Source organism: Rhea americana, unplaced genomic scaffold (genome assembly GCF_003343005.1).
Source record: "Rhea americana isolate MKP2758 unplaced genomic scaffold, rheAme1 scaffold_57, whole genome shotgun sequence".
Lineage (NCBI taxonomy): Eukaryota > Metazoa > Chordata > Aves > Rheiformes > Rheidae > Rhea > Rhea americana.
In genome coordinates, this window is record NW_028186723.1 from 2455983 (window position 1) to 2483063 (window position 27081).

The 27081-nt window shown below is 38.0% G+C and overlaps 1 protein-coding gene and 1 long non-coding RNA gene across 10 annotated transcripts in view; one reads left to right on the forward strand and one right to left on the reverse strand.

Annotated features, from left to right (window-relative positions):
• The window catches only part of ABLIM1 (actin binding LIM protein 1), a 158739-nt gene that overhangs the window by 121479 nt on the left and 10179 nt on the right, over positions 1-27081 (reverse strand). The window contains exon 1 of one of the 9 annotated variants that reach the window (XM_085319081.1): positions 23180-23423. The exons of 7 other annotated variants lie outside the window; for them this stretch is intronic. In XM_085319081.1, coding sequence (XP_085175207.1) covers positions 23180-23423 — 244 coding nt within the window. Of the gene's footprint in view, positions 1-9640; positions 10001-23179; positions 23424-27081 lie in introns of those variants that run through there. One more of the 9 variants, XM_085319074.1, reaches the window with a different exon arrangement.
• Positions 10040-20268, forward strand: LOC146587729 (uncharacterized). The gene is made up of 3 exons (XR_014897588.1): positions 10040-10249; positions 10582-10713; positions 19637-20268. It is a non-coding gene; the product is annotated as an uncharacterized LOC146587729 (long non-coding RNA).

Here is a 27081-nt window from a genome sequence, read left to right on the forward strand (position 1 = left end):
GAGAAGCTACTGAAGGCACTAGCCAAAGGTATCAGACAGGGACCCTCAGGAATCCCAGGACACCCTGGGAGGAGGCACTCCCACAAAGAGACACCAGCAAGCTTCATGCCTACAGCTGTATGAAAACCTGAAGGCAAAATCCTAGACAGTAGCTTACTCATGCTATTGCCATTCAACTCATATCTGAAGAGTCACATTTTAAGATGTTCCCTCACTGTAAATAAATYATCTATATTACTTCTACAGACTGCCAATTCGGTTTAAAACTAATATAAGAGACTTTACATATAACTATAGTAGCTGTCTTTAAAAAGCATGTGTTGGGGGGGAAACCCTGAAACTTATTTCTATTTGTCATGATTTTAAAATGTATGTTTTTACTTCCTGATGTTTTCCACAAAATGGTTTGTCTCCCATTACAGTTAGCAAACTGCTGGAAACAGTGGACACTGAGAGGCAGGACAGCAGTAACAACCAGATGACAGTAGGACAGTACGTTTTGCTGCAGTAAAAAGCAGTGTCCTAATCATGGTGATACATGTGCACATATGTACCAGCATACTTCCTGGCCAATGCAYTCCTACTGACAGGGCAAGGTACTCACTTCTCTGCACCTTGGTAATCTTCCCTCTTTTCTGGAGGTCTTATGTAGGGTGACRCTTAGAGCTTAGCGAGCAGGAGAGTCCAAGAAAGAAGGCTGACTACATGAGTTTGCYCAGTGTGTGAGCGTGTGTATTATTTTTAAATAAAAAAGGCATAATTGAAATATTTTCTTAAATATTTGTAAATGTCCATACACATGGATAGAGCAGGTACAAGCAGCAGGACGAAATAAAAGAAAGAGACAAGTGTTAGGTAATTAACAATTATAACTTGAAATAATAAACTGAGAAGAATCCAATGTTATTTACAAACAAAACCAAAAAGGTTTATTTCAAATACTTACATGGAAGTAAAATGGCTAGAGAGAATAATGAGCTTTAAAACATAACAGGGGGAAAAAAAATCACATTTCAGATGCATTCTAAAACTCTGGGGGAAAAAAAGCTCATTTTCTCTGTATTTTGCATGCTGTTTCCTATCCTCACCTCATGTCTCTTCTGTTATCTAAAGCTTTGATACTGCAATCAATTCCAAATAGAACAACCTGCAAGAGCTGGACCTTAGGTCTTGCACATGAACAGTTCAATATTAACAGAAATAGTCAATACTAGCACCTGCTTGATCCTATCTGAAACCTGATTATCTTCTACACTATATRCAAAATGCTGTGTGCTAGCTGTGATTGGAATAAACATGCTTGTGGATCCTGGTTAACAGTATTTTTTATAATGATGAGAGATTAAGAAAATTTGGTTACATTTACTTAAGAGTTACAATCTTATCTGGACTCATTAACAATCACACCACATGTTTTGAGCTTAAGCACATGCTTTTGCTAACTCAGCACTACAGTACATTTAAACTGCAGAAGTATTATCCAGCCCATGGGCCAAATCCTTGGCTATTCTACACACAAGTGGAACAGCTACACTATGCTGTTCCCAATACAAAAGCATAGAGGCAACATTAAAAGAATTTAATGTTCTCTAAAGTTGCAGTAGTACTGTCCTTCATTTTCTGAGCAACAACAAATTTCACCATACCCCTTCACTCATTGTAGGCTGAAAGACAGGGGACTTAGCATTTGCCTTTGGCCACCTGCTATGAGTTCACAGCCAGTGAACCAAAAGTGCATTCCATAACATGGCCTACATTATAGAAACAAAAAGCCCCGACAAAATTACTCTGATTATTTCTATTTGTTACATGATAAACATTGATTGCCAGATAGGATATAAAAAAATTACTATTCTTTCAAAGAAGAGTTAATGAACAACTTGTTAACTAAGTATGATTAGGTGTTGCTTGAAGCAGGAACAGGAAAAGCAATAGGCCATTTGTAAACCATTTTCAGTAACAGAAAGGCACTGATCTTGCAACGAAGCAAGCAGCAAGCAAGACCTGCTGTGAAGCAGACTACATTGGAACAGACGTTGGCTAAGCAAAGATAGTCTGTGAATTAAAAACTACATTCATTACTCAATGTGATTGTTAACTGACCGGTTACTTGGTAAGTACTTAGTAAACCAGAGGGCAAACAAAGTGAATTTAGTCTCCCATATTTCTACAGTAGTACAGTGTAATTTTTCATGAAACAGATCATGATACAAATTGAGTGATAGAAGGCAGTGAACTCAGGCTGTCTAATGTAATACAGTGAGAGCACCCTTATTTATCCTCACCACATCAGGAAGGAGTTCTCTGCATTTACTTACACAACTGATTTACTAAAAAGACAGTATTTCAAGATAATTCACTCTTCAAAACTCCTGACTGGAGGTTTGGAGAATCACAGCAAGTGTGTGTTTCTCACACCTAAAATCCGCGCATCTGTAGCACACACCAATCATACCAGCCTTGTAAGTGGTAAAATCATTTTGTTCAATATACTCCATCAACATATCATGCACACAAAAAACCTACTCATTATCTCAAAAAAGTCCCTTTCACCTAACACAGGACAAGGATAATTAGAAATTCAAGAGCCTTTATTAGCACTCTGAGCAACCATCTCAGATACATCACTTACTGTTTTGAGGAAGATTTAAGTATGGACATAGAATAAAAAGAAGCGTCAGATTATTCGCTCCAGATTCTCAAGGTAGCTGCATAAAAGTAAGTTGCTGAAGTTAGCTGAAAACACAATTGCTTTTTCCACAGAGAATGAAAAATCTGTTTTTGATGAGCAGTGTTTAACCATTAGAAGACTAAAACATCAACCAGGCTTACAGTTACCTCAACAGCAATTTTATCCACCTATGGATTTTAGCCCTCAACAGCAATAAACTTTTATCCAAGTTCTTCTATACTTTCTTTTTTTAAGCTGCCAAAGGAATTTATAGTGTGAAAGGAAATACTTTGACCTACCTCAGAACACAACTTAAGTATGCTGATTTTAAAAAAATGGTTATCACGAAATGAACAATGAACATCACTGACTTCCTTTAATACACTGGTCTCTCAAATAACTTTGGTATTTTTGCAGTGACATGTCATTGCTGTAGTTTGGTGTGTGCATCAAAAATAGGTGAAAGCCTTCATGGAAATATGAAGGACATAGAGAAGGTCCACTGAAACAAAATATGTAGTATAATCTTCCGCAGTTACATCCAGCAACCAAACCAAGGGTCTGCAGCCATAGATTTTTTTTTTTTTTTTAATCATCTTCATCATACTTAGAACTTCTTCTTCAATTAAGGATACTCTATGTCCATCATTCTGCACTTCCCCTACCTCATGCATTGCCAATGATTTAACTCCACAGAGTCAAACTAAACTAAAACTGAAGAGAAGCACACTTTGAGCAATGCAACTCTCCAAGTTGTTTCTGACTCCCTGGATGGCCTTCTATGCACAGAGCTGATAAAGCACACATTTCACAGGTCCTGACCTGTGATTAATTGCCCTTCTTGGCACCCAGATCTTATGAATACTTGCAGCAGAAAACTCAATCCCTTAACATATATTATTTCCACAATGAATAATGRTGAGCTCTGAAAGCCTATCAACTTTTAATGCTATAATGTAAACAGATTACTATAGAGAAAATATTGATGACCAATACGTTAGTCCTGAATATAGTCTGTTCTCCTAGTCAGCACTTCAGGTAGTGGATAGCAAGCAGACTATCTCAAATACATCAATGTCACTTTGAGATGTCCTTGGAGAAAGAAAAAATACAAATGTAATTGCTTTTTTTGTTTGAATAAAAAAGCAACTTATATCAATTCTTGTTCAACACTATAGTAAAAAGAATATAGTTCTCACTGTTCTGTAAAGTTTTCTTTGTATTTGGATCACTTCTTTAATGTGGCATCACTTTAAAATCCTGCTTCTGTACCAGACCCTAAACTAATACATAAATCCAAGTACTGCCATATGAATTACGATAACATCCTCGATATGGCGTTAACAGCACTGGGAACAATGCTGTTAAGGGAGCTAGCCTGTTGACACTGTTTACAGGACAACGTCAAATTAGGTTCCTGCACAGCATACATGCATTAAAACTTCACTTCTAAACAGTTAGCATTACTTAATTTGATCCTTATTCTAGCATTTACTCCTCATTTTGCAGCTTTGAGGAGAYTCCTCAGCTTCCCTGTTTCTGCTTCTTTGTCTATAAATAATGAAATATAATAACAGATAACATACGTCATTGAGGTATACAAGGAATTAAACGTTTCTGGATTGACAGCATTTTATAATAAATTCATATAAAAGTTATTATCATTTCTCTCATTTTTGTCTTACAAGAGGGCAGCTAACATGCAACACAAAGCAACTGACATTAACAAAATGTGTGACTTTGCTACAAAAACATCATACAGCCCCCAAAACTGGAGTCTGAGATAGCACTGGAGCACTTTCTTAAATTTAATCCCAGTAATTCAATTAGACTTAAGGACATCCTCTGCTGAACAGAATAGTCTTAAGACAATGCTTAAGTGTTCTCCTAAAGCCAGGCCCCTAGTGAGCCTGAAAACTATCCAGGCTAACCCAAGGCAAAGATTAGCCACCCTTTAGGGGATATAGACTGTTCTACAGGTGGAGAACCAACTCTACTACAAATAATCCTTTTTAGATTCATTATGGACATGAGGGAAACCAGGCATAAACAAATCCTGTTCTACAGGTTCTCCCACCCAAAAGACATTATTTTGCTTAACCAAACTCAGTCTTTTCCCCTACTATACATTAATTATCCACAAAAAGGACCCCTGACTCTTATAAAGGGGCAGGCCAAAATATTATCCTAAACGCAAATACTTTCCTACCACACTTTCTAGCTCCCCTCAGAAGAATATTTCTTTGCCTCACCTTAACATATTTTAAACAGGTGCAATTTACTATAGAAAGACTCTATTACAGAAAGTGCCAGTATCTTTAAAACTCTTGTCTGCTGAATCCCCTCTCAAGAAATTCACAATGCAATTTGCACTCTACTCATTTTATCTGTTTTGGAAGGAGGAGCAGCTTAAAGGCTCCTACCACTATCTGAACCACAAATTCTGTGGATCCCAAATTTAATGACTAAAATCATTATCCCTTTCATCCAGTGAGATAAATGGCAAAAGCTCTCCATGTTTCTCAGTATAAAACAGCTGCCATCATCTCTTGACAGTACTAGCATTTACATACACTGGGATTCAAGGCAGGCACGGAATTCCACTACTGGGAAACACAGGAAGCCATCAGGCACGGCAGGACTGCAAAGTGTGCTTGCCCAGCTCTTGGGATTGCAATATTCATAGTTCAATGGGAATTAAGTGTGATTTAGAAAAAACCACGATCTTAGCAAACATTCAATGCCTGAGCTGATTATCTTCTTGGTTATTTTTTTTTTCAGAACTAGTGCTGCACACCATAGCTGCAATTTGAAATATAATACTAAAAATAAATTTATAAAGAGAAAGTAGAAAACAAGCAACATCATGTATTTGCCAACAAAAAAGTAATTATTTTACAGGTGTTTTGTCTTGATAAAGTAATAAAATGTTTATAAGATCTCTCTCATACTCTAGCATTTTTTTTTGTCAAGTGGTAGTATTTAAAAGCCAAGACTAAGATTTGTGATAGTTGTGACACAAAGTTAAAGAAACTCTCTGCTCCAAAGACCTTCTAATTCAAATTATCAAGGCAGATAAAAGGAATGTTCTTATCTTCATTTTACATATTAACTAACAAAAGGAGAGATCGGATTACTTCCCCAAGGTCACCTTAAGAGTCTAGCACAGCTATAACTGTTCTCTAGTTTAGTTCTTAACTACAAGACTATCTTTTAACCTCTACTACAATACATATATTTATAAAATGCCTTTTTTGTGGCTTCTACAAGGCAGCACATTGACTCAATCAAAGCAAAACCCAAAAAGCCCAGCCCCCCAAAATAAGCTGTCAAGCAGAAATAAATTTAAAATAAATAAAAGAAAAAAAAAAANAAATTAAAAAAAAAAAAAAAAAAAAAAAAAAAAAAAAAAAAAGATAGAAAACTCCCTAATCCTCCCCTGACAAAATGTGATTGCACAATCTCACCATGTGCTCCAAATGCAACAGACTTGGATACTTTCCCAGGTTACCTGGGGATAAAAGTTCTGAAGTCATGAGTTTAGATTATATTTCATCAATGTCCATGACATCCAGACAGTGTCAAGACCCATATCCCATGTTTCAAAATTTTCTGGATTCACACTGGAAACCAACCTTCGGACTGGAAGTACACCCATCACGAGAGATACGGTTTTCCAGATGAGACACCTTCTCATTAACAGACAGCTAACATCTTGCATGGTTTTCAAGGCTAATCCTATCTAAAGTAATTCTGTTTATTTCAAAGTCTGAACTCTACTGGCTCTTGGGATATGTGAACAAAAGAGAAGGAAAGACTGGAGCTACTGCAAGCGTAAAGAGAGTTTTCTTGGTCATAAGTTTAAGGGATATTGGTATCTTGTCAATAGGTATAAAAGCAGCAACAGAGGACTAAATCTCTCTCTGAAGCAGTTTACTAGACCAGAAGCCAAATAATATAGGAAATGTTGTCAACATTTGAGTGAAATATATTTAACATTTTCTGTGTTGCATATTGGGCAACTGAAACCAACTGAAAATCCATACTGACATTTGTAAGAATATGCAAATGCAACCTAGCTTACTGCAGCTTGATACCCAGTAGGTGCCAGAATCTATCCATCAGGAGAAGCAGTAACTGAAGAACAGAAATTGTAAAGTTTCTGGATCCACTTCCTTATCCCAAAAGCTCCTTCTGAAACTCTCCTCTTTCCTCTTCTTATTCGTCCAAGCATGAAGGAGTCTCACATCAACCAGTATCAGCCCACTTCTGTGAGTTTGCCCATGTGTGACCCCACCCAAGATTTTACCGCATACAGAGATGATTTCCCAATATGCTTTGATAGACTAGCAGGCTTGTCTGATCAACTGATCAAGAAATCAAGAATCAGGACTAAATCCTCAGCTACTGTAAACTAATGGGGATCGAAATAAAGCTACAACAATCTATGCCATTAGACAACGTGATTTTCAACACAGATGCACTAAGCATGAACATGCTACAAAACATGTGTTTTAAATCGCAGAAAATAGATAATGCATACGTAAACTTTTTTTTGTTACAGGATATAGAGGGCAGGCTGTCCTTGGATGCAACACAGTAACAATAATTTAGCTGAGTAACCAGATAATAAGCGCTCATAATTGGAATTAGATATGTATGCAGTCAGAGAGATGAAAATGTGGTATCAGTCAAACAATTTAGGAAGCACTATTTGGTGTCAGCAGAAAACACTCTGGCCTCAGGAGTTTTTTTGTTTGTATGTGAACTGATCAGGCAGACACTGCCATCATTCTACAGTATGAGTATAATGAAGCGTGCTAATTTGCTAAAAACTGTTACCAACCGTTTTGCACTTCACTGAACTGGGACTGCATTTTTCTAGTTGCAACCAGCCACTCCAGTGCCTAGTTAACACGCTTATGAACTGATACTGGACTGAAAATAACTTCAGTATGTTAAAAAGGGATAATTCAGGCAATGCTTGAAAAGGAAGTTACCATCTGTAGTATACTGGCTTGGCATTTTGCAAGTGTGTCACTTCAGAGAATGGCATTTATAGTAGCTCTAAATCTGTAGCAACTCCTGACTTTCTAGCTAAAGTAAAAAATAACAACAAGCAACAACAAAAAAAATACAAAACACAAGAAAACAACTCTGAGAAATTATTTCAAAATAGTAAGGCATAAAAACAAGGTACAGCCCTGAGATATAAAATATCAGTAACTGAATCACAAAATAAAAAACAGCTCTAAGTCTGCAGACTCTAAACTGAAGGCAGAATGTATATCTAACATCAGTTTTAATAACTATTTTAAAATAATGCATTAAACTTAAGGGGAGGGAAGGAGAGGACGTGATTTAAACTCAAGTCTTTTGCGTATTTTCAATTATTCATTTATTGACAACTTTTCCCACTATTCTAGCATGTCTTTCCCCTCCCATTTTCTATAAAATTAAGTCTTACTTAAAATTTTTTACAGGTGTGTGGCACTGCTTATGCTGCAAGATGCCAAAGTTGTAGTTACAGAGCACTCTTACTACCGTAACACATGGGGAGCCCCACCAACTGAACATCAGCTGCATGGGGAGGGGAAATACATCAAACGCATGCAAAATTGAATGCACTGTTAAAACTACTGCATAAATTTAATGTACATTTTAAGAAAATCAGCAGCCTAATTTCAGAATTTAACTTTAAAAAACAACAATTATGATAAGGTGAATGTTAATGCATTTCTTCAGGCAAGATGAGACACAGCTGATAAAAATGATTGAGAGACATGCAGTTTCAAGGAGCTCAAGTGAACATGCTTCCTCAGCCATCTCCGGTATGGCTTACTGATAACAGGCCAACAGCTCTCATCTATAAAATCTGTATTTATCACACCTATAAAAAAGATCCTGCAAATCTGAAGTAATGGAACTCAAATCTGCTAAGTAACTATATGTATGCTTTTCATCTATAAAAGTTATCAGTAGACTGTATGATGGTTATGATCATAACTCTACATATCTGATAGACAGTGTCAGACTACTGAGGCTTCTGTCATGTTCACCTGAATCTAAACCTGATGAGATTAAATTCATTCCATTAATTTCTTTTAGAGTACTAATCAAATATTAATGTGGCTGTTTAGAGGTGAAAATCTACTTACTCTAGCTCAATATGACTACTTTCTGTTTCTATTTCTTCCTTAGTTTTAATTTACTCCACATTAACTTTCACAGAGTCTTCGGAAAAGTAAAGAACACAGATTCTCCTCTTCCGAAAACAGAGACTAATTCTGAATATATCTATGATGATGTCCTATTTCAAAACTAAATCCAAACCACTTCTCAAATACAATTTAGACTGTATTTCACATCTTCATAATGCAATAAAAAGTATAGACCACTATTACTGCAAGGAAAGACTCCACAAGCAGCTCTGAATTCTTGTACTAGCTAATGTTTGGGCAAGAGATCTAAGATGTTATTTAAAGTAACTGAAACGGACATCTAATTTACTGCTGCAAAACTGAAACATTAGACAATATCGTATATAACCCATTTCTTCATAAAAAGGCGAAACAGCAAGATATGTCCCTCTCAAATCCAGAGCTGCTAAATATACCAGTGTTCACATTAAAAATTTTAAGCTAACTGCTTTGGTGGTCAAAGTTTTTGGAACCATATTAAATATAAATAAAAAACAGTCAATGGCAAACTTGAGATGAGTGAGTATATGCTGTGCAAATACTTTCAATGAAGTATGTTCCAGATTCTGTCCTTACTGAAACAGGTACAAGATACTCATTACAATCCACTGCAGTTCTCAGTGCATCACATTTACAGAGAGGGGAATAAAAAAAAAAAGCAACTGGTAGTCAAAACAGGCTAAAATTAAATTTCAAGGTTTAAACCTCAGGTGATTATGGCTGGTATATTAGATCATTTCAGCCCCAGTCTATCAATAAACATAGTTACCTTTTTCTTTCACCATCGCAAACAAATTCTTCTTGTAGGGGAAGCAGCAAGGATTAGCTGAAGTAATTTAAAAACAATCTCTTTTCCAGCAATGCTTGGCCAAGATGAAACTGGACGGGGGAAAGGGAAGCAGCTTATTTCAGAGAATTATCTTCCTCTGTTAGATTTCCCTCAGGATCTGATACGGTCCAATTGTTCGTCACTGTCTCTTTTTGCCTTGTGCTTCTTATCCTTTCTCCCACGCCGATCTTTTTGTATTGCTAATGGCAGCTCATGCCCTGCTCGTGGACTCTGCCCCTTGTGCTGAAACAACCAGCTACAGCTGCTGCTGTGTAACAAATGCAGAATTCCACCGTCCCTAATTTCCAGCCACTGACACCACCTTGCATTCCTCTGCCCTGCCAGTGCAACGTGCTCCTGACTGACTGACAAAAGACTGCAAGGGAGAAGAGGCAAAGCAGAAGAGCTGTTCACACACACACACGCAAAATGGTATTTATGAGTTTCTTATTATTGTATTTACTCAAACTGAGCCAGGACGAAAAGAGGAAATATGCAATGAACACAGGCAAATGTTGAGGCAAGCTGCAGCACACAGGATTTTCTTTGGTGAGCACTGGTTATTCACTCGTGGTTTTATTTTAAAATTGTTATCAAATGTCATTAACTAGACTTCAAAACATGCTAAGGAATAGTATCTCAATGTCTTCTGACCATGGTACAGAACAGAATAACAATCTGGGCAAACTGGGAATACTGACTTTATTCGCTACCTTGAAATAACAAAACAACAACAAAAAAATCAGAACTGTCACTGCTCAGTAATCAAACAGGTTTAGAAGCATGATCAGAGAGTACAAGCAAAATTCTTGGTGCGCAAAGTAATCACTGTATTCTGAGATACCAAGTAAACTCCAGCTCCTCTTACATTATTCCTTTAGAGACGACAGCCACGAGTACTCAGGGAACTGAGAAGAGAGCAGTATCTCACAACAGCAGCACTTCACAGGACTTGCACCCTCCCACACCCCTCTGACAACACACAGCACCCCTGGCACATCTCTTCGAGCCAGGTGAGAATCAACCTTCTAAGAAAACTTCTGTTCAGATATGGAGAAAAGTTTGGAAGTTTCTCAAGACTCTGAATGCCAATTACAAACCACTTGATGTATATTATTTTTAAAATACATATATTGCCAGTATCAAGACTTCAGTGAATCTCTGTCATAGAATTAAGCATTTGTTGTTCACACTGCTGTATTTATATGACATTCATTTCTTCTATAAATGACTTTATTTCTCATTGTAGCTAGCTACAACTGACTTCACAGGTACTGATCAATCCCATTACACCTTTTCTTGGGCAGTAAATTTTAGCATCTGTGTTTTAGAAGTGGAGAAAACAAGAAAGGAAAATGAATCAACTTGCCAAGGAGAGCGCAGTCATCCATAGAAGASAACTGGGTTCAAAACAAAGGTATTCCTGGCAAGATCAAGGGCAGATCTAAAAGACTGCCGCTTCAACCTGACCACAACTCAGTGGTCTGTAACACTGTAGGTTATGTGACAGTGGCACAATTGCATTTAGACAGCACCACACTCTCTATCCCTAAAACAAAAGCTATCTTGAGCCCTGAGTCAGACGATTTTCCGAGAGGCTTTTGAGCGCTGGATTTGAATTGGAACTCACACCATCACAAGGGGCTTCTTTCTCAAATCTACTATATTTAGCAGAGAGAGAAATTAATGTAAACAAACAAGCCACAGGCATCACTCAGAGCAGCAAATGGTTGACATATGATGGAAAAACCAGAGCACACATCCTATATTAAAAATATTTGTAGTAAATAAATTCAAAGTATTTTGTATATTTGTCACCCAGAACAACTAAAAGAAATTAAATAAACCAGTGTGTTTCACCAATAAAAGGATATTCCTTACTCAGTGACATTTTCTTAACAAAAAATAGGAATATCTATATATGTATGTGTGTGTATATATATACACACACACACATATATATATATATATATCTTGTTGTTGTTCAGGCACATGCATGGGAAAAATAGTTATTCCCTAACAAATCTAGGCTGGCTTTCTATTGTTAGCAGTCTAATGTGTAAGAGAAGCACAACCCAGGCAGCCTGACATTCTTGTTGCTATGACTCACTTCGCTGCTAAAAATAGCATTTGAGACTCAATTGGTGGAACTGGGCTAAACCCCACCGACGCTGGGACATCATACATTATGTCACACTTCTGACACGTTAGAAAGTCAGGCTGCAATTCAACCTAGCCGTGTTCTTAAGCACACCGTATTCTGTGAACGGTTAGATGACAGGGTCCTGAAAGAGGCACATTTGTTCTTTTTCATTAGCCTTGYCTCCACAGTAGCAGCAGAATGGGAAGCAGTACCTTCATTCATAAATATTTGCTCTGATGTGCTAGATAGTCTATGCTCTACACGCATGGATACTCTTAACCCTTTCTTGTGATCGCCAGACAGCCTTGAAAGGCTCGCATCAATGATGAGCATTCATTTTTTGCTTCAGCAGCTGCTGAAACAGAAGCTGACTGCTGGTATGGGGACTTTCTGTTCTCTGAGTTCGTTACCTCCAGTTTTCACATGTGCTAGAGATTAGCACTGCTGTATCTCATCTCAGCCTTGGCTGAATGGAAGCCTTCCCTTACATCACTCAGCCTGCAATGTTAGGCTGTAGCATGCACATAAAAATAAATTTTAAAATACAGACTGTAATAAATTTTACTGGAGAGTTTAGGAATCAATTATAATTTACTCCTGAGTAAAAGAATATGAAAAATCAAATCTTAGCATTATAAATAAAGTCTTTTTACACTAGAATGATTTGTGGTTTTAATCTCATTTTTAATCCTGAAGACTACAATTCACCCTGCTGTACAATTCAGAATCTATTCAAATACCCTATCAATAGGAGATGAAAGAATAACTAGGAATTCTGGAAAAAAACTCCTGAGACTTATTATATTCAAAGATGTATATTTTAAAGGAAGGAAGAATAACCTTCTTCAAATAACCTTTTGCACTGTACAACTTTAATCTAATGAAGAGTTTTCCTTGAATACAGTCTGAGTGAGTCACAATGAGTACACAATAGCTAAATAGGATATTCGCAAGAGTAACCAAATTCTGCTACTTTATGGTGAAAAATACTCTTCAGCAAAAGATATGAGAATCATATTGAGATTACTCTGGAAAGAGAAAGAGCTTAACCAGTTTGTTTTGGTTTAAATTATTGTCTGGTAATAWTGTTGAAAAAGTACACATAAGATATTAAGCAGCTTAGCGATGATCTGAGGTTTGTTATTCTCATTTTAAAAGTTGGCTTTCATAGTTTTATCTTGCTCCCATTCTTCACAGATGAGACCATGGTTTATATGAATCAGTGCATGATTTTTACACAAATTTCTTCAAAACTGACTGAGATCTCCTGTTAATTGATCAATGAAGGAAACTGTCTATTAGAAAATACAAAGGGGAAAGGGTGGAAGTTTTTTTAGTAAGTGACATCTAGGAAAATACCCTCTACTTAATGTTCTTCTGCTTCTGGCAAAAACCACRGCACAACAGTTTTGACAACAAAGCCTGCCCCAAGCTTAGCCATTGTACAACCTAAGTTAAGTAAGAGCCAGCACTTCTATTGAGTCTCAGCTCCMGCATTCGGCAAAATCCTTCCTCCTCCTCGAACAAAACCCCTCTTTCTCCTGCTCTTAAAGAGAAGGTGACCTGCTTTAGTTATTATCCTGTCTTAACTGTGCCTGCTTGGAGGAAAAACATTAATGTCAACAAGGGATCTCTTGCAACAAGCCCATCACATCACAGTGGTCCCAGTGCTTTGAAAGGGAAACTCATGGTTTCTAGTTTTAGCATTCTTAAGCTATACTGGTAAGTATTTCCCAGCTTCTGCTCCTCTTGAATGTATCTATTCCTCTGATGTGTCCACAGTCACCTGTCCAAGTGACACATTTTCCATCTTTTGAAACTAGCACAGGCAGCAATGCTTCTTATTGACTCTAGTAGAAAAGAAGGAAGAGAACTGACTTCAGTGGAGTTTTCCAGATTTACCTAGACAGATTGCAGAACAGAATTCAGCCTATACCTGACATAAAACTGTCCGCCATACTAGGTCTGAATAGCTAGGTGTTTATTCCTCAAGAAAGACATAAGGTGTTTAGTAAAACTACTCTTGCATGTGCTGTTGTTGCCTCTGCAGGTTTTTACAGTATCCCTCAGTAAATGCATAAGTCTTCCAAACTTGCAGGCATGCAGCAGGGAAAGTCCCTCTATAGCAGTTATTCCACTGTATAACCTTTCCACATCCTCACTGCAGTTTGAAATCCTCTACATTACCCTATCAAAAATTTTAAACAGTCTAGAGGAGCATGGTACATATTGCGGCCCTGCAACCCTACATCCTGTGATAATCACGTTATCCTTACTGATACTCAGGGAAGTTATGTCTGATGGGCTGGATCCCATCCGTAACTTTTCCAGTGTTCTGCACTTCTCTTTGTAGACTATGTCATGCCACTTGAATTTAAGCATTCTGCGTTGTCAGTATTTACAATCATGTGGCATCAATCTCTTGAAGTAAATTATATTAAAATTTACCAAATATATAATCTGATTAAGCAAAACACAGTCTATTTCATGCTGATCCATCAAGATTTGGGAGCTTACTGTTTTTATAAATAGAACAAATTAATATTCTATAAAATTATATTCCTTGGCAATAAAATCATTTCCCAGATTTTGAGAGGTCTGGATAGTTTAAATAAATTTAATTTTCTAAACATACTTGCAAGCAAGRACAGCAATAGTAGTCTTCAAAAACAGATAAACAGATAAAATAGTAAAATGGTAATGCCTACTTTATTGCAAAACAAAATAATGAAATCAGCACACCTGGCTTTACTCTAAGCATTTATAAGTCTGTAACACACAGCATTATGTAAAGACTAGTGGAACCCTCTAGATCATCTTTTCCTTTACAAACAGATGAGAAAAGATTGTTACATTACATCTCTTTACAGTGGCCCCCAAAATACAAAAAATTCATTGACAGGTATTGTCCTTACTGTAGATACATACAAATGTTTCACTCAGAGCACAGATTTATRTTACTGATACAACAACTTGCTTCCAAACTGCTTATGCTGCTGTTAATCCTTACAAAGGAGATTATGCTTTATTAATACCTGCATGATCTTTTACAGTATACATATTTGATACTATGTTTCTCCTGACGAACTGAGATACAGTACAATAATATGCTGTAGTGATAGCAGTTTACACATTTTTTTTTAAAAAAAAAACCTACTATATGAAATCACTACTATTCATCTGCTAAAATCTGATTTAGTAGACTAGCCAAATCATGATCACAACCAATACTGCTGTAGATAGGAATATGAGCGTACTGTCAGCAACCATCTGATARTTGCTGCTGACTAAGCAAATAACTTGCATGAACACAGAAATCCTTGACAGGAGAACCTATAGCCAAGTGTCATGCTTTCCTGTACATGCCTAAGGTTAAAGAGATTTGTTATTGATAATCCACTTCAGAATTGGATTAACTCTGCAGAATAGCTCCTACAGCCTGTCGTGGGAGTTTTTGGCTTAGTGAAATCAGCAGGAGTGCAGGAGTCTGAATCTCTATGAGAGGTCCATGAAATAACAGATCGAAGCAGCTTCCTGCCCATTAGTTAATTCGTGGAGGATAGAAGCAATCTCTTTGCCTTGCAAGCTCAAGAGACGTGACTAAGTACATCACTATAGCATTAACCTTTAGTATAGGCCTCAATATATAACTGTAATCCTTGAAGATGAGGTAATCAATCATGCTGACAACAGATATATAACGTCCTTATATTTAAACTGGACTAATCAATTTTCACTATGTCAGATGATAGCTTCCTCCTCTGATTCCACATTAAATTATAAATAGGACTCTCTAAAAAAGGCACCTAATGTACTGCAAAGGTATCTCACTCCCAACAGTTATTTCCCCATCCAATGTCCTATAAAAAGAACCACAGAGGCTCTTACAGAGAAAAATATGCTTTCTGAGTACATTCACTGAGTAGTGTATGYACACTACACAGTGTAGTATTAGTCTACTCTGTTACTACATCTTCCAAAGTCAAACTGAGAATTAAGTTGGCTTTATTAAACACAAGTTTACTAGCCCAAGAAGCCAACATGAAATACACCTAAATAGAGAATAGTTCAAGAATGATTATGTAAGACAAAATGAAAATAAATTTAACAGTTTTGACAACTGTCATCATTAATGTCACCATGTCAGGACAAAATATCATATGGAGGCCATGTGTATAAGGAGAAAAGAACTCGCGTAGAGTAGAAATATGCCCCAATAGTCTCACAATAGCCTGTCCCCACACTTGCCCTTCAGGAAAGTTAGTGATGAACATTCCTACTTTTCCTTTCTTACCTCTCTTTCTATTAGCTTTCTGCAATTTTAACAAAAAAAACCCAGAGAGGTCTGTCAAGTTTCTGTCATCTTTCTAAACTAAAAGACACTTTTAAGGTCCTTGTATATGAAAGTCTACTTAGTGATAGCCCCACTTCTCATGCACAAAGGAGAAGGGGCCTACCAGGAATTAGCGTTCTTCCTCTCTTCAACCAGTACACAGGTACATGATGGAGCACAAGAAAGGCTCTGTACTCTGTTCCTCTCCTCTTGCTTCAAGTTAAAAAAAAAAAAAAAAAATCAGAGCAAGTGAGGAGAGCCATTTCGTATTCCCTCCCCTCTGCTCCGAAGTCTGTCCCAGTATTCTGTTTTCTGGAAAAGGAGAGCAGGCCTAAGACACAGCTTTCTGAGCAGAAGAATGAATATTTTCATGAACATTTTCTGTTTCTCTTTTCCYCATCCCGGGGCCGCTAGTACTTTACCTACTGGCAGAAAGGCATCCTCAGCTTGAAACCAGCTTCCATTTTCAGATTAATCTGTCTAGGTTGCCTTTATCTTTCCTGCGCACAAGGAAGGCAGGAGTAGTGGCTCTGAACACCCACAAACCAACAGAAGAGGGGCCGCTCTCTTTCTACCTTAAGCAAGCAACAAGCGAAAACTGCTCTCCTACTTCAACCCTGCCCAGGAAGGAGACAGCATTTCTCTCTCAGTTGCTTGATAAAAATACCTAGATTATACAACTGCAAAAGACAGACACCAGAGAGGAAGCTGCAATCAGACGCAGAACAAAAGCAGGACTCCCTGTACACAAAGTGGGGGATGTGTAGCCACAGTATGCTCTTTCCAGTCAGAGCAGCCTGTACCCATCAGTGTTACGGAGTTACAGAGCAAATGAGCTCCTTGCTTAAGTTCCCCTTAATTATCTTCACGCTGTTGCTATTACCTATGTATACCTAAGCACACACCCACATATTGTGTAAAATTTTTTTTTCATTATTTCCTTCTACTCAAATCTGACTTAACTAAGCTTTCTCATCATTTAGTAACAGCAGAACTGCAACCGTGTTCTTGATTACTGAATAAAACAGCTGACAAAGAATTTAGACARAGAGGGAGTAGAGAAACACACAAAGTGAATGCAGTTGCTCTGAACCATGCTACTTTAAACAGATTAATGCTTAACTACTGAAGTACTAAGCAAGTTAGTCTGCACTGAACTTAAAACACTAGCAACAACCTGTCCCTCAAYGCCTGGAAGGCAGAAACAGGATGCCAAGGGTTAAGACGACATTAAATGTTCAGGTACTCCAAGTAAAAATGTAGCACCATCAGTGATTAAATGGGAGCAGAGACATCACACCTAATAAGGAGGGATGCTTCATTTTCTGCTTGAGAGGCCTATGAATTTCAAAGTGTTTTGGTTTTGTTTTTAATAAATAGAGTTAACTGTGCACATTTACAGAGCAAAGATTTTTTTAGGGCCAAACACAGACAAGGAGTTTCATCTACACTTTTTTGCTCAAACACGAAACCATTACTCAGCTTGTTTCACAGGCAGATTTATTCCTCAGGTGATAATGCTGAAGCAACTGAATCAGGTGAATTCTGCCCACTGCAGCCATTCTCCGTGACTCTTGGAGCAACACAAGCGAAAACATTTGCTTATGTTTAAGTTTTAATGGAACAGGAGTGAAAAAAGCCATCCTAGTAAAGTTGATGAAATAAGTAAATACACCTTCAATACATGCAATCATTGCAGGATCAAAATCACAATAGTACTAACTACTGTTGTGGTAAGGGGCAGAGAAGAAAGCAGTTTTTCTAATAAAACAGATGGAAAAGGCTTTCACCTCAGAGTGTTGTTTGTGTGAAAGTCCTTGCTATTTAACACCAGGGTAATACCTAAGCACTGTACAGAGAAGACAGAAGCAAGGTTTCTTTCTCTGTCATGATGGTGGTTAGAATGGCCCTATGGTGCAGGTGACCCAAGAGACAGCAGCTTGCTATGCTTGGCTGATCCTTACCAGGGACACATGGCTTTCCATGCGGTACCCCAGCCACACACTAGTATTGCAAAGGATTTCCAACCAGTTTGCAGAGAGGCTGGAAGAGACAGGTTCTTTCCAAGATGGAAGTGTAACCTCGAGGATGTGCTCAGTCCATGCAGCTCAGCAGGCCTTGGAATCTTTGCAGTAACACAGCAAAGCCTATCCTTTCTCTCCTGCCCCTCTCACCCCTCTTCCCCTCCTCTTCTTCCCCCGCCCCCTCGCAAAAAACAAGCCTGCAAGGAGGGAGAAATACAGTTCTCCAAATCTGAACTGGGTCAAAACATTAGCACTATGTGTTCCTAAAAAGATAATAATAATAATTCTCCCCCCAAACACAAATAACTAATCTGTAATCATAGAAACAGAAGATTGGAACAAACTCAAAACATCAGAGTCCTACACTGGATCAAGCAGCTAGACCATCGGTGACATTGATAAAAACTTCCAAAAGATGCTTAGGCAATCAATTCATCCACTTCATTGCCTCTGTATCTAAAAACTTTGTCCTTATTCTCCAAGCTGGATCTTCCCTAGACTGAGCAAATCTAATTCTGTTAATCTTTCCTAAGTCTTTTCTTCTAAACTTATTATCCTCACCATCACCTACTAATTTCCTTCTAGTTTTTCAGTAGCTTTCTTAAAAGGCGATAWTCAAAACCAGACACAGTATACAACCAGTGCCTTTTATGAAAAAACAAAATTAAAAAAAGAACACAGCAGAAAATTATCTCCCTTATTATACAAAGAACACTGCTGCTAACATATTCCAGCATAAGAACAACTTTTTTGCAACAGCATCATGTTGTTAATTCACATGTACATTGTGATAAGCACTGTTATTCTCTATATTCTTTTCCAGAGTACTGTTAGTTATTTTCCATTTCTTATCTGTTTAAGTCCAACACTTTACACTTGTCTTCGCTGAATTTCAACTGTATGATTTCAAACTATCYAGCTGACTCGTCAAGATCATTTTGAATTCCGATCTTGTCCTGCAGAAGAATGACACAACACTTCCAAACTTGGGTTACTGCAAATTTTATTAGCATGTTYCCTGTTTCTTCCAGTAAGTCAGCATTAAAAGCATTGTAGGACTGGGGCCAGGAGAGATCACTAGTTGAAGGAATTCATTTGAAGAGCTGTCAAAAAGCAAAACTATCTTAAGTACACAAACAGTCTGTACGGCACCTCTCAGCATCTAAAGAAAGAGTATTACCTACTAAAATACCAACAAAACCCGGATTTTTCGCTCTTCTATATCACCACTTGCCACAATCCAGATTGCTTAATTTAGTAGACTTGACATGCTCATATGGCACCATTAAAATTCTACGGCTGTAGGTCACAGCAATTACACCCTCTGTGGGGAACACCTACTCCAGGTGTCTCTGATAGAAACACCTTTAGCAGGTAAAATCAAAGATTAAAATACAGATTTATTTTACCACAGTGTCTTCTTTCTCTCTGTCCAGGTAACAAGAGGGGAAGCTGTTAAAGAAGCTGCACACTTCAGCGAGATCTTGGGCACTTCTTGGTACAAAGCTTGGAAAACGACARTGAAGCACATGATGCCTCTTCCTTTCCGTAGCCGGGGACTGACAGCAAGGATATCATAACCTCTAGCTTTCCTGCACAGCAAGAAAATCCTRCTGATGACGAAGCTAGAGAATGTGTGGAGTCTTAGATGTAAAATAAGAGGAAGATTCTAATGTTTATGCAGCAGCTAGTATTCTATAGCTAGACCTTCAGTTCCAAATCTGTAACACCAATTCCTCTCAAGAAAAACACCTTACCTCTTCATATTCCCTTGTGTCACCCTGTTCATCTCTCAGACCCTCCTCCCTGCACACATGCATACAGATAAAACAGATCTTTTCCCTGGACCTCATTTGTCAATGTTTCAAGGCTTTGTAAGTTTTTATGCACCAGTACAGTCTGTTCCCTGGCTCCTCATGGAGGTATTTTCATGCTCTCTCTATTGCTACCACACTCTTCTGATCCTGACAGATGCCTTCTGTCTTCCTTTATGTCCAGCTGATCCAACACGTTCTCACAAGCCCTGCTTTAAATTAAGACTGTTACATAAAGCATTACTAAAGTCATACAGCAGGTGGCTTAGGTAATACTGTGTGTATCTTCTCATCAGCTATACATCCCTGTTCCATCTGAGCAGCATTCAGTTTGCAGGAACAGAGAAGGGAAACATGTAGAAGCAACAGATAACACCACATCTATAACTACCGTATACAAGAAACAACACAGCTCACAAGCCTATTTTCTCTTTGAAAATCCATGGCTCTTTTGCAACCAACTTTCAACTTTTGCTAGTCCTGAACATCAAGCATTTTTCCATATCCTTCCCTGTACTAGAGCCTGGCCTTGAGAGGCTTAAAGCCACGTGCCAAACCAGGCCTTTTCGGCTAACACAGATCTTGTTGCAGCAAACCATCTGAATGGCAGTTCGCCTGATGGAAAGCAGTCAGTCCTTTATCACCTCCCCTAGAAATGGGAATGAAGGTTGTTCCATAAGTCTTTGCTGGCCAAACAAATCCAAAGACCAGTCTTCTGTCTTTCCCTTTCACTGATTCAACACTCTCCTGAACTCTCCTTTTGAACTCTTCTTCAATTTTTAGAGTACTTTTACCTGACAGTATCATTCCACCATTTAGCCTGAGACAGGATATTCCAACTTTACCTTAGGGAAACAATGACATTTCATGATAAGAGTGCTAAGTCTGCATGTCAAGGGTTAAAACCATGAGACTCAAAGACTCACTTCCCAAACACCAAACAGCTCTGCACTTGTTGAGAAAATTTCTGACCTTCCAAAATAACTAAAAAATAGGCCTTTCCTGATGATTATCGTTCCACTTGTAAGCAGCAAGTGAAATATTTATTGTGCCTCCAAATGCTTGGACAGGATCATTTCTAATCCCTGTTTGTAAAATCAAATGCAGACAACAAACTCTCTCCCAGCAGGGTATAAGCTGCTGAATCTTGTAGTACTTGAGGCACCATAATCCCCAACCAAGCAGGCACATAGCCTAAAACAGGGATTCATGTGTTTTGTAACTTAAAGGCACATGTACCTTTTACAACCACATCAATAAATAATACACGTTCTCATGTATTTCCAGCAACCATTTCACTATTTTTGTTCTAAGTAGCTGGAGTTCTTATTCTGATTCCGCTGCTGTAACTTAGGTAAAGCTGAGAGGCTAGACACCTTGCAACTTCTCTACTTGTGTTATTCACACTACTGGAAAGCAGGAGCATATCACCCTCTCATAAAATGGTGGCACCCACACAGATGGATGARAGAAAAAATTAGGTCCTAAGGATTTATGCTTGATCTACTGCAGCACGTTGTTAATCAGAATCTGACCCACTACCTCTGCACTTGCTGACAAATTAGTAGAGAACTGCACAGTTGCAAATTTCTAGACTGATTTATAAGCCCCCCTATGAATTAGAAGAAAACTGCACGTGTGCAAAAAGTGACTCTCAAGTCTGCTACACAAACAAAGAATTTCTTTGGAGTTCCTGCATGGATCAATAACATAGCCTGTCACTGTTCATTCAATTTATTTTCTATTCTGAGTTATGATTTATAAAAATGCCTAATTGTCTACATTTTCTCCAGAAAACCAATGAGCAACACTGGAGGGGCTGGTAAAGCAAATAMTACCAGCTTTTTCTGGTTCACGGCTGTATTACGTATTTGCCTCTCATTTTAGCAATGGCTTCACTAAAATTTTCCTTTTAACACAACTGATCACTCATAAGCAGTAACTATCCAAAACAGTATAAGGGTTTTGGTCACTATTACTATTCTACCATGAAGTTAATCAGGCACAGAGCTAACTAGCAAAAAGCTATTTGCACGGAACAAAAAATGTTATCTAGCACTAAGAAATAATGAATCTGAAAGCAGATCTTTGAAAAATACTTCCCTGACATATACAGCCACTTGTTATTAACATTTTTAATAGCTGAACAGAATGATAAGTATATGCAGTCTGCTTGATCTGTCAAGGGACAAGCAAAATTCCAGCGCATAAGCAATTTGGGGATCAAAACTGAGGACCATAATGCAAATCACAAAAGACTGCGTTTTTGAAGTTTATATGCAAGTTCCAGATGAACACATATAACCAACTTCATAGACTGGCATTTTCAGAAAAAAAATTTTTTTTTATAATTCTTAATGGAGCATAACAAATCATCTAAGCAGGAGAATACATCAGCCTCTCCACCAATAAACAGTTTTATTAAGGAATAAACCAAAGTTCAATATTAATAAAGAACACAAACCAAATATTAAGAATTATAGGAAGGAGTAGAGAGGATTGTCACAACTCTGCACACATCCACATCCTGCTATATTTTGAATACTGTATGCAATTCTACAGCTAATGTTTACAAAGGTTATAGGAGAGCTACGGAAATAAAGTGAAAAAAAGATAATCAAAGGCATGGACTTCAGAGGCACAAAAAGCATCTAAATAAACTATGATTGTTTATCCTGGGAAAGAAGTATCTGTGTGAGAGATACAACAGAGATCTAAAACTCACAAGTGACAAGGCAAAGGCGAACAGGAAATGACTGTTAATTGTCTCTTCTGATTCAAAAAATAGGCAGCTTCAAATGAAACTAATAGGCAACAGGTTTAAAACAAACAAAAGAGAATATAGTTTCATAAAACACATACTCGAGCTCTGGAAAATACCATCATGTGATGCTGTACTTTCAGAAGTGTTTTTCCAGCTTGAGTACTTCTGCAGATTAAGACCCTCTTTGTTCCAAGATGGCCACATACACATGCATCTTATCCATCAGCTACTTTTGACTGTTTAGACTGATTTTTTATCCTTTTCCATCCTGTCATTCACTAATCCACACCTGAGCACATCTGTTGTCATAAACATCTTTCTAAGCAAAAAATCTGCTAACTGTAAATCAATCCAATCTATATACTGAGAAAAAAAGAGATCTGATGCCAGTCCTCACTTACCCAGATCCTTAGGACTGTCAAATAACTGCTCACATAAGTAGTAGTCATCTGGATTCAAGTAGGGCAGCTGCTTCAGTACACTCTTCTTGGGAATGAGATATAAGACCTCTGCAATGCCCCCATCCTCAATAATTGACATCCTTTTGACTGAATTTCTGAACTTCACCTTTTCCAAAACCAATTCTTTACTTTTACTTGATCCACACAGCTTCCCAAAGGTGTTTAAAATAGGGAAAGAAGGCATTTTTATTAGAAAGAAGCTGGGGAGAGGAACCTGTAGTGTATGTATTCAGTCTACTACTCACAGCATGCTGTCCTTACAGATCCTTCTCTTTTTTCCTTATCCAGCAAAGGAGATTAAGGAAGATGTATTTTTAGTGATTATCTTCAAGAGATTATGACAGTATGCTTGGTCAGGTGACCACCATCTAAAACTATTGTAATCAGTTACAAGGCATCCCTAGGAATGCATAAACCTGAAGCAGAACCTCTACACGGTATCTGAAAATCGGATTAATGATACAGGGCAAGAGAAAGAATGTATCTGAGATATATAAGAGGATTAGTTAAAAACAAAAATAAAAACCTTGCTATGTTAAAAATCTTATTATGATAGAATCATCATAATGAACTATACATGTACACATGTGCATTTATAATCTACCAGGTCTCTGTTCTATGGCAGGTCTGTATTTGTTATGGAGAAAAGGTTATACAAAAGGCAGGGCATGTTTGTCCTCCTTTTTGAAACACGTACAAAGGCTGACTAACATGGCTTCATAMGCAGATTTCTTTGGCAAAATCTGTTCTGTTGCTTCCACTGTCTATTACAAACAGAAGCATTTAAGCTTTCTCTTAAATACTGAGGACTGGTTTCCTCATGCTCTCTTCCTTTCCACTTTCCTGTATGGCTGACAGGAGAAGCTTCACAGATACTGTGCCAACTCAACTTAATCACTTAAAAGAAGTATTTACATTAATCCAATTCTAGTAACTTGCTAATCTAATCATCTAATGGATATTTCTCCCTGAGTAAAGGCAGAGTTAATCATCAACTGTGCACCAGAAAGCCACAGGAAATTCCAAAGCCAAAGATTAAAAAAAAAGAAAAAAAGAAAAAGAAAAAAGGCAAAAAGAAAACTAAAACAACATTTATCATCTCTAACAGGAAGTTACAGGTAGAAGCCAGAAGGGCCYCTGCTCAAAGACAAATTCAGAATCCTTACTCAGCCAAACTCTCCAGTGTAGCAGCACACACAATGTTCRGCTCAGGCTTTCAGTTTTCCTTAACACACAAGAGTTATATCTAACTGCAAAATGACCAGGGGYAGTAACTGCACTGCTTCCAGTAAGGCCTTCACTAAATTAGAAGGTGAAGAGATMCCAAAATAAAGAGTTTTCTAAGCACAGTGAGAAATCGCTAGGGAAGTTATTGTTTAACCCTTCCCTCGAAACCCAAATAGAGTTCGAGTACTACCTGCTGATAGTGACAGGATTTGAAGAGAAGACTGCTTTATTTAATGCTTTAAAGACAACATATTGTCTCTCCAATCCAGTCTTGGATCACCTATTATTACATACTGTTTGCTTCCTATGAGATCATTTGGGTTTTATTTTTAAGTATTGTTATCTTRAAAACAAGCCTGAAACCGTGGTCCTATTAAATAGCCATTGATTTTGCAACCAATCATACACACCATGGGACAAAGCCAGTATAAATCAGCACCACTGCACTGATTTTGACTGTGTCATGCTAATCTATATTTGAGGAGGGTTTGGCTCAATAAATGTAACAGCTAAGAATTAAGAGTTCTGTCCTAAAGCATCTTCTACCAGATCAGAGGTCACAGATCTCAGAAAGTGCTGTGTTTCACAGCATTCCCCGCAGAAATTAAGCTTTGCAGCTATTTCTCAGTCTCTCTACCAGATTTCACAGCCTACTGACCTGCACACCACAGCCACTCAGTGGAAAAGGCAGAGCTCCTTGAACTCCAGAAGTTTCCACCACTTCAGCTGAAGGTAGATTACCAATCTGTACTTAAAGTAGATAACAGTTCACAGGAGATGGCTGGATACATTCTCTCTAACACGTGTTTCTCAGTTTAGTATAACAGTGTCATTTATTTCCAGATAATCTGTAAAAGATGTTGACAGGCTAGAGAACATGTGATGACAGCAGCGCCTGTTACCCAACTTCACCAGAACTTCACCGGACACCGAACTTTGTTCTTTGAAGTAGGTGAGACAAAAGCACACGATTCAAAAGTCAACTATGCAGAAGTTAATGCTTAGCATGCAGAATGGTAAGCTGTGCCAGTAACTTCTTAAACTACTGCAACAAGGTTTGCTACAACTTGTCTGCCTAAACCCTAGCAGAAGAGCCTGTCATTTATCAGAACTTAAATTCACAGATTTGAGGCTGACTCTGTTTTCTCTTCTAGCCATGCTGATTCTTCTAGCTACATTTATGTAGACAAGTTACACCAGCTAATRCAAAAAGTACTAAACTAGTAAGATCTGTTATGTAGCAGTTACCAGAAGCTGCAGTCTTTTGTCACATAATCACACACCATCATAGCAGGATGAAAGCTCTATCAACTCCCTTAATCCCATACTGCATTGTCCCTGCCTATTTAACTCCTGAATAATTTTAGAAGAGCAATGACAGGATACAGGTGAAGGGGCAGAGCAGAGGCACAAGAGGTTGTACCTACTTTTATCCACGCACAGGGTCTGTTTCTACACTTGCTAGGCAAGACTTCAGCAGACAGAACAGTCCCTGGTGCTAACYTGAAAGAAAGCAAAGATGTCAATGCCCTTTTCCACAAGAGCAGAGTCAGGCTGTGACTGCTGTAGAAGGGTCAAATATTATTTCAAATAGTTAAGTGTAATCCAGTCTCCTCCTACCACRAAGATTCACAGCATTGTTGTGGGGCGGCCCAATTTCAATGTGCATTATGTGATTTCAACATGTCACCATACAAGCATCCTGTTCTATAATTTTTTAAAATAATGCTACCTTGCTCTGAGGGAACCTGATGTGTTGATGCCCCTTTCCAGGCCTGGCTATTGCTATCATTGCCTGATAATGACAATTTCAAGGGCCAGATACTAGATACTACTTGTAATGAAATGGCTTTTTTGTTAGTGTTTTTAAAGTACAAGGTGTATCTTTAAGRGCCTCCATCCTGTCAATATGTAATATAAGGGGACAAGAAGTAGAAGTGAGCAAAACAAGACCAGGAAGCATCACAGGGGGTTTCTTAGTCAGACTAAGGGCTGCTTAGAGCAGTGGGCTCTAATGGTCAGATCCCCATCTCCAATCTAAAGGGCGGTGTAAGGGGGCCTTGTACAACAGTTACCAAGCATTAGGATTGAGCATTAGTCAGAATGAAAAAGACAGTGACAATCTCTGATCACTTAAATTAAGCACTCCATCAAATGGTAAAGGCTGATTTCTGATATGCTTGCTGAAAAGAAAAAATCCTGAAAATGTTCTAAGGAATCCAGCATGCCCAACCCAGAAGTAGCACTGAGGAAATTTTTGCAGTGCCTGACAAGTAACACTGTATGTTTGAATCTGGTGATCTAAGGTATGTCTGATCTGAGTGGTTGGTACAGGGTGCCTAAGTATTTACAGAACACATGGGATCATACGCATTTTCAGATGTGACCTCTTTTGACACTGGTAGATTCACAAGGGACTGGATATGAGATGTAAACGAGGTAGATTAGATACTTTAAATATTTGATCTCATTACTGCTTTTATATGTATTTTAACTACAAATATTTTCATCTGTCTCAAAGCTTTTTCATATTCAGTCTCTTTTGAATTCACCAACCCAGCCAGCTGCCCAGATGATAAAGTACGTATGTTTGTATACAACCAGGAATAAGTCTT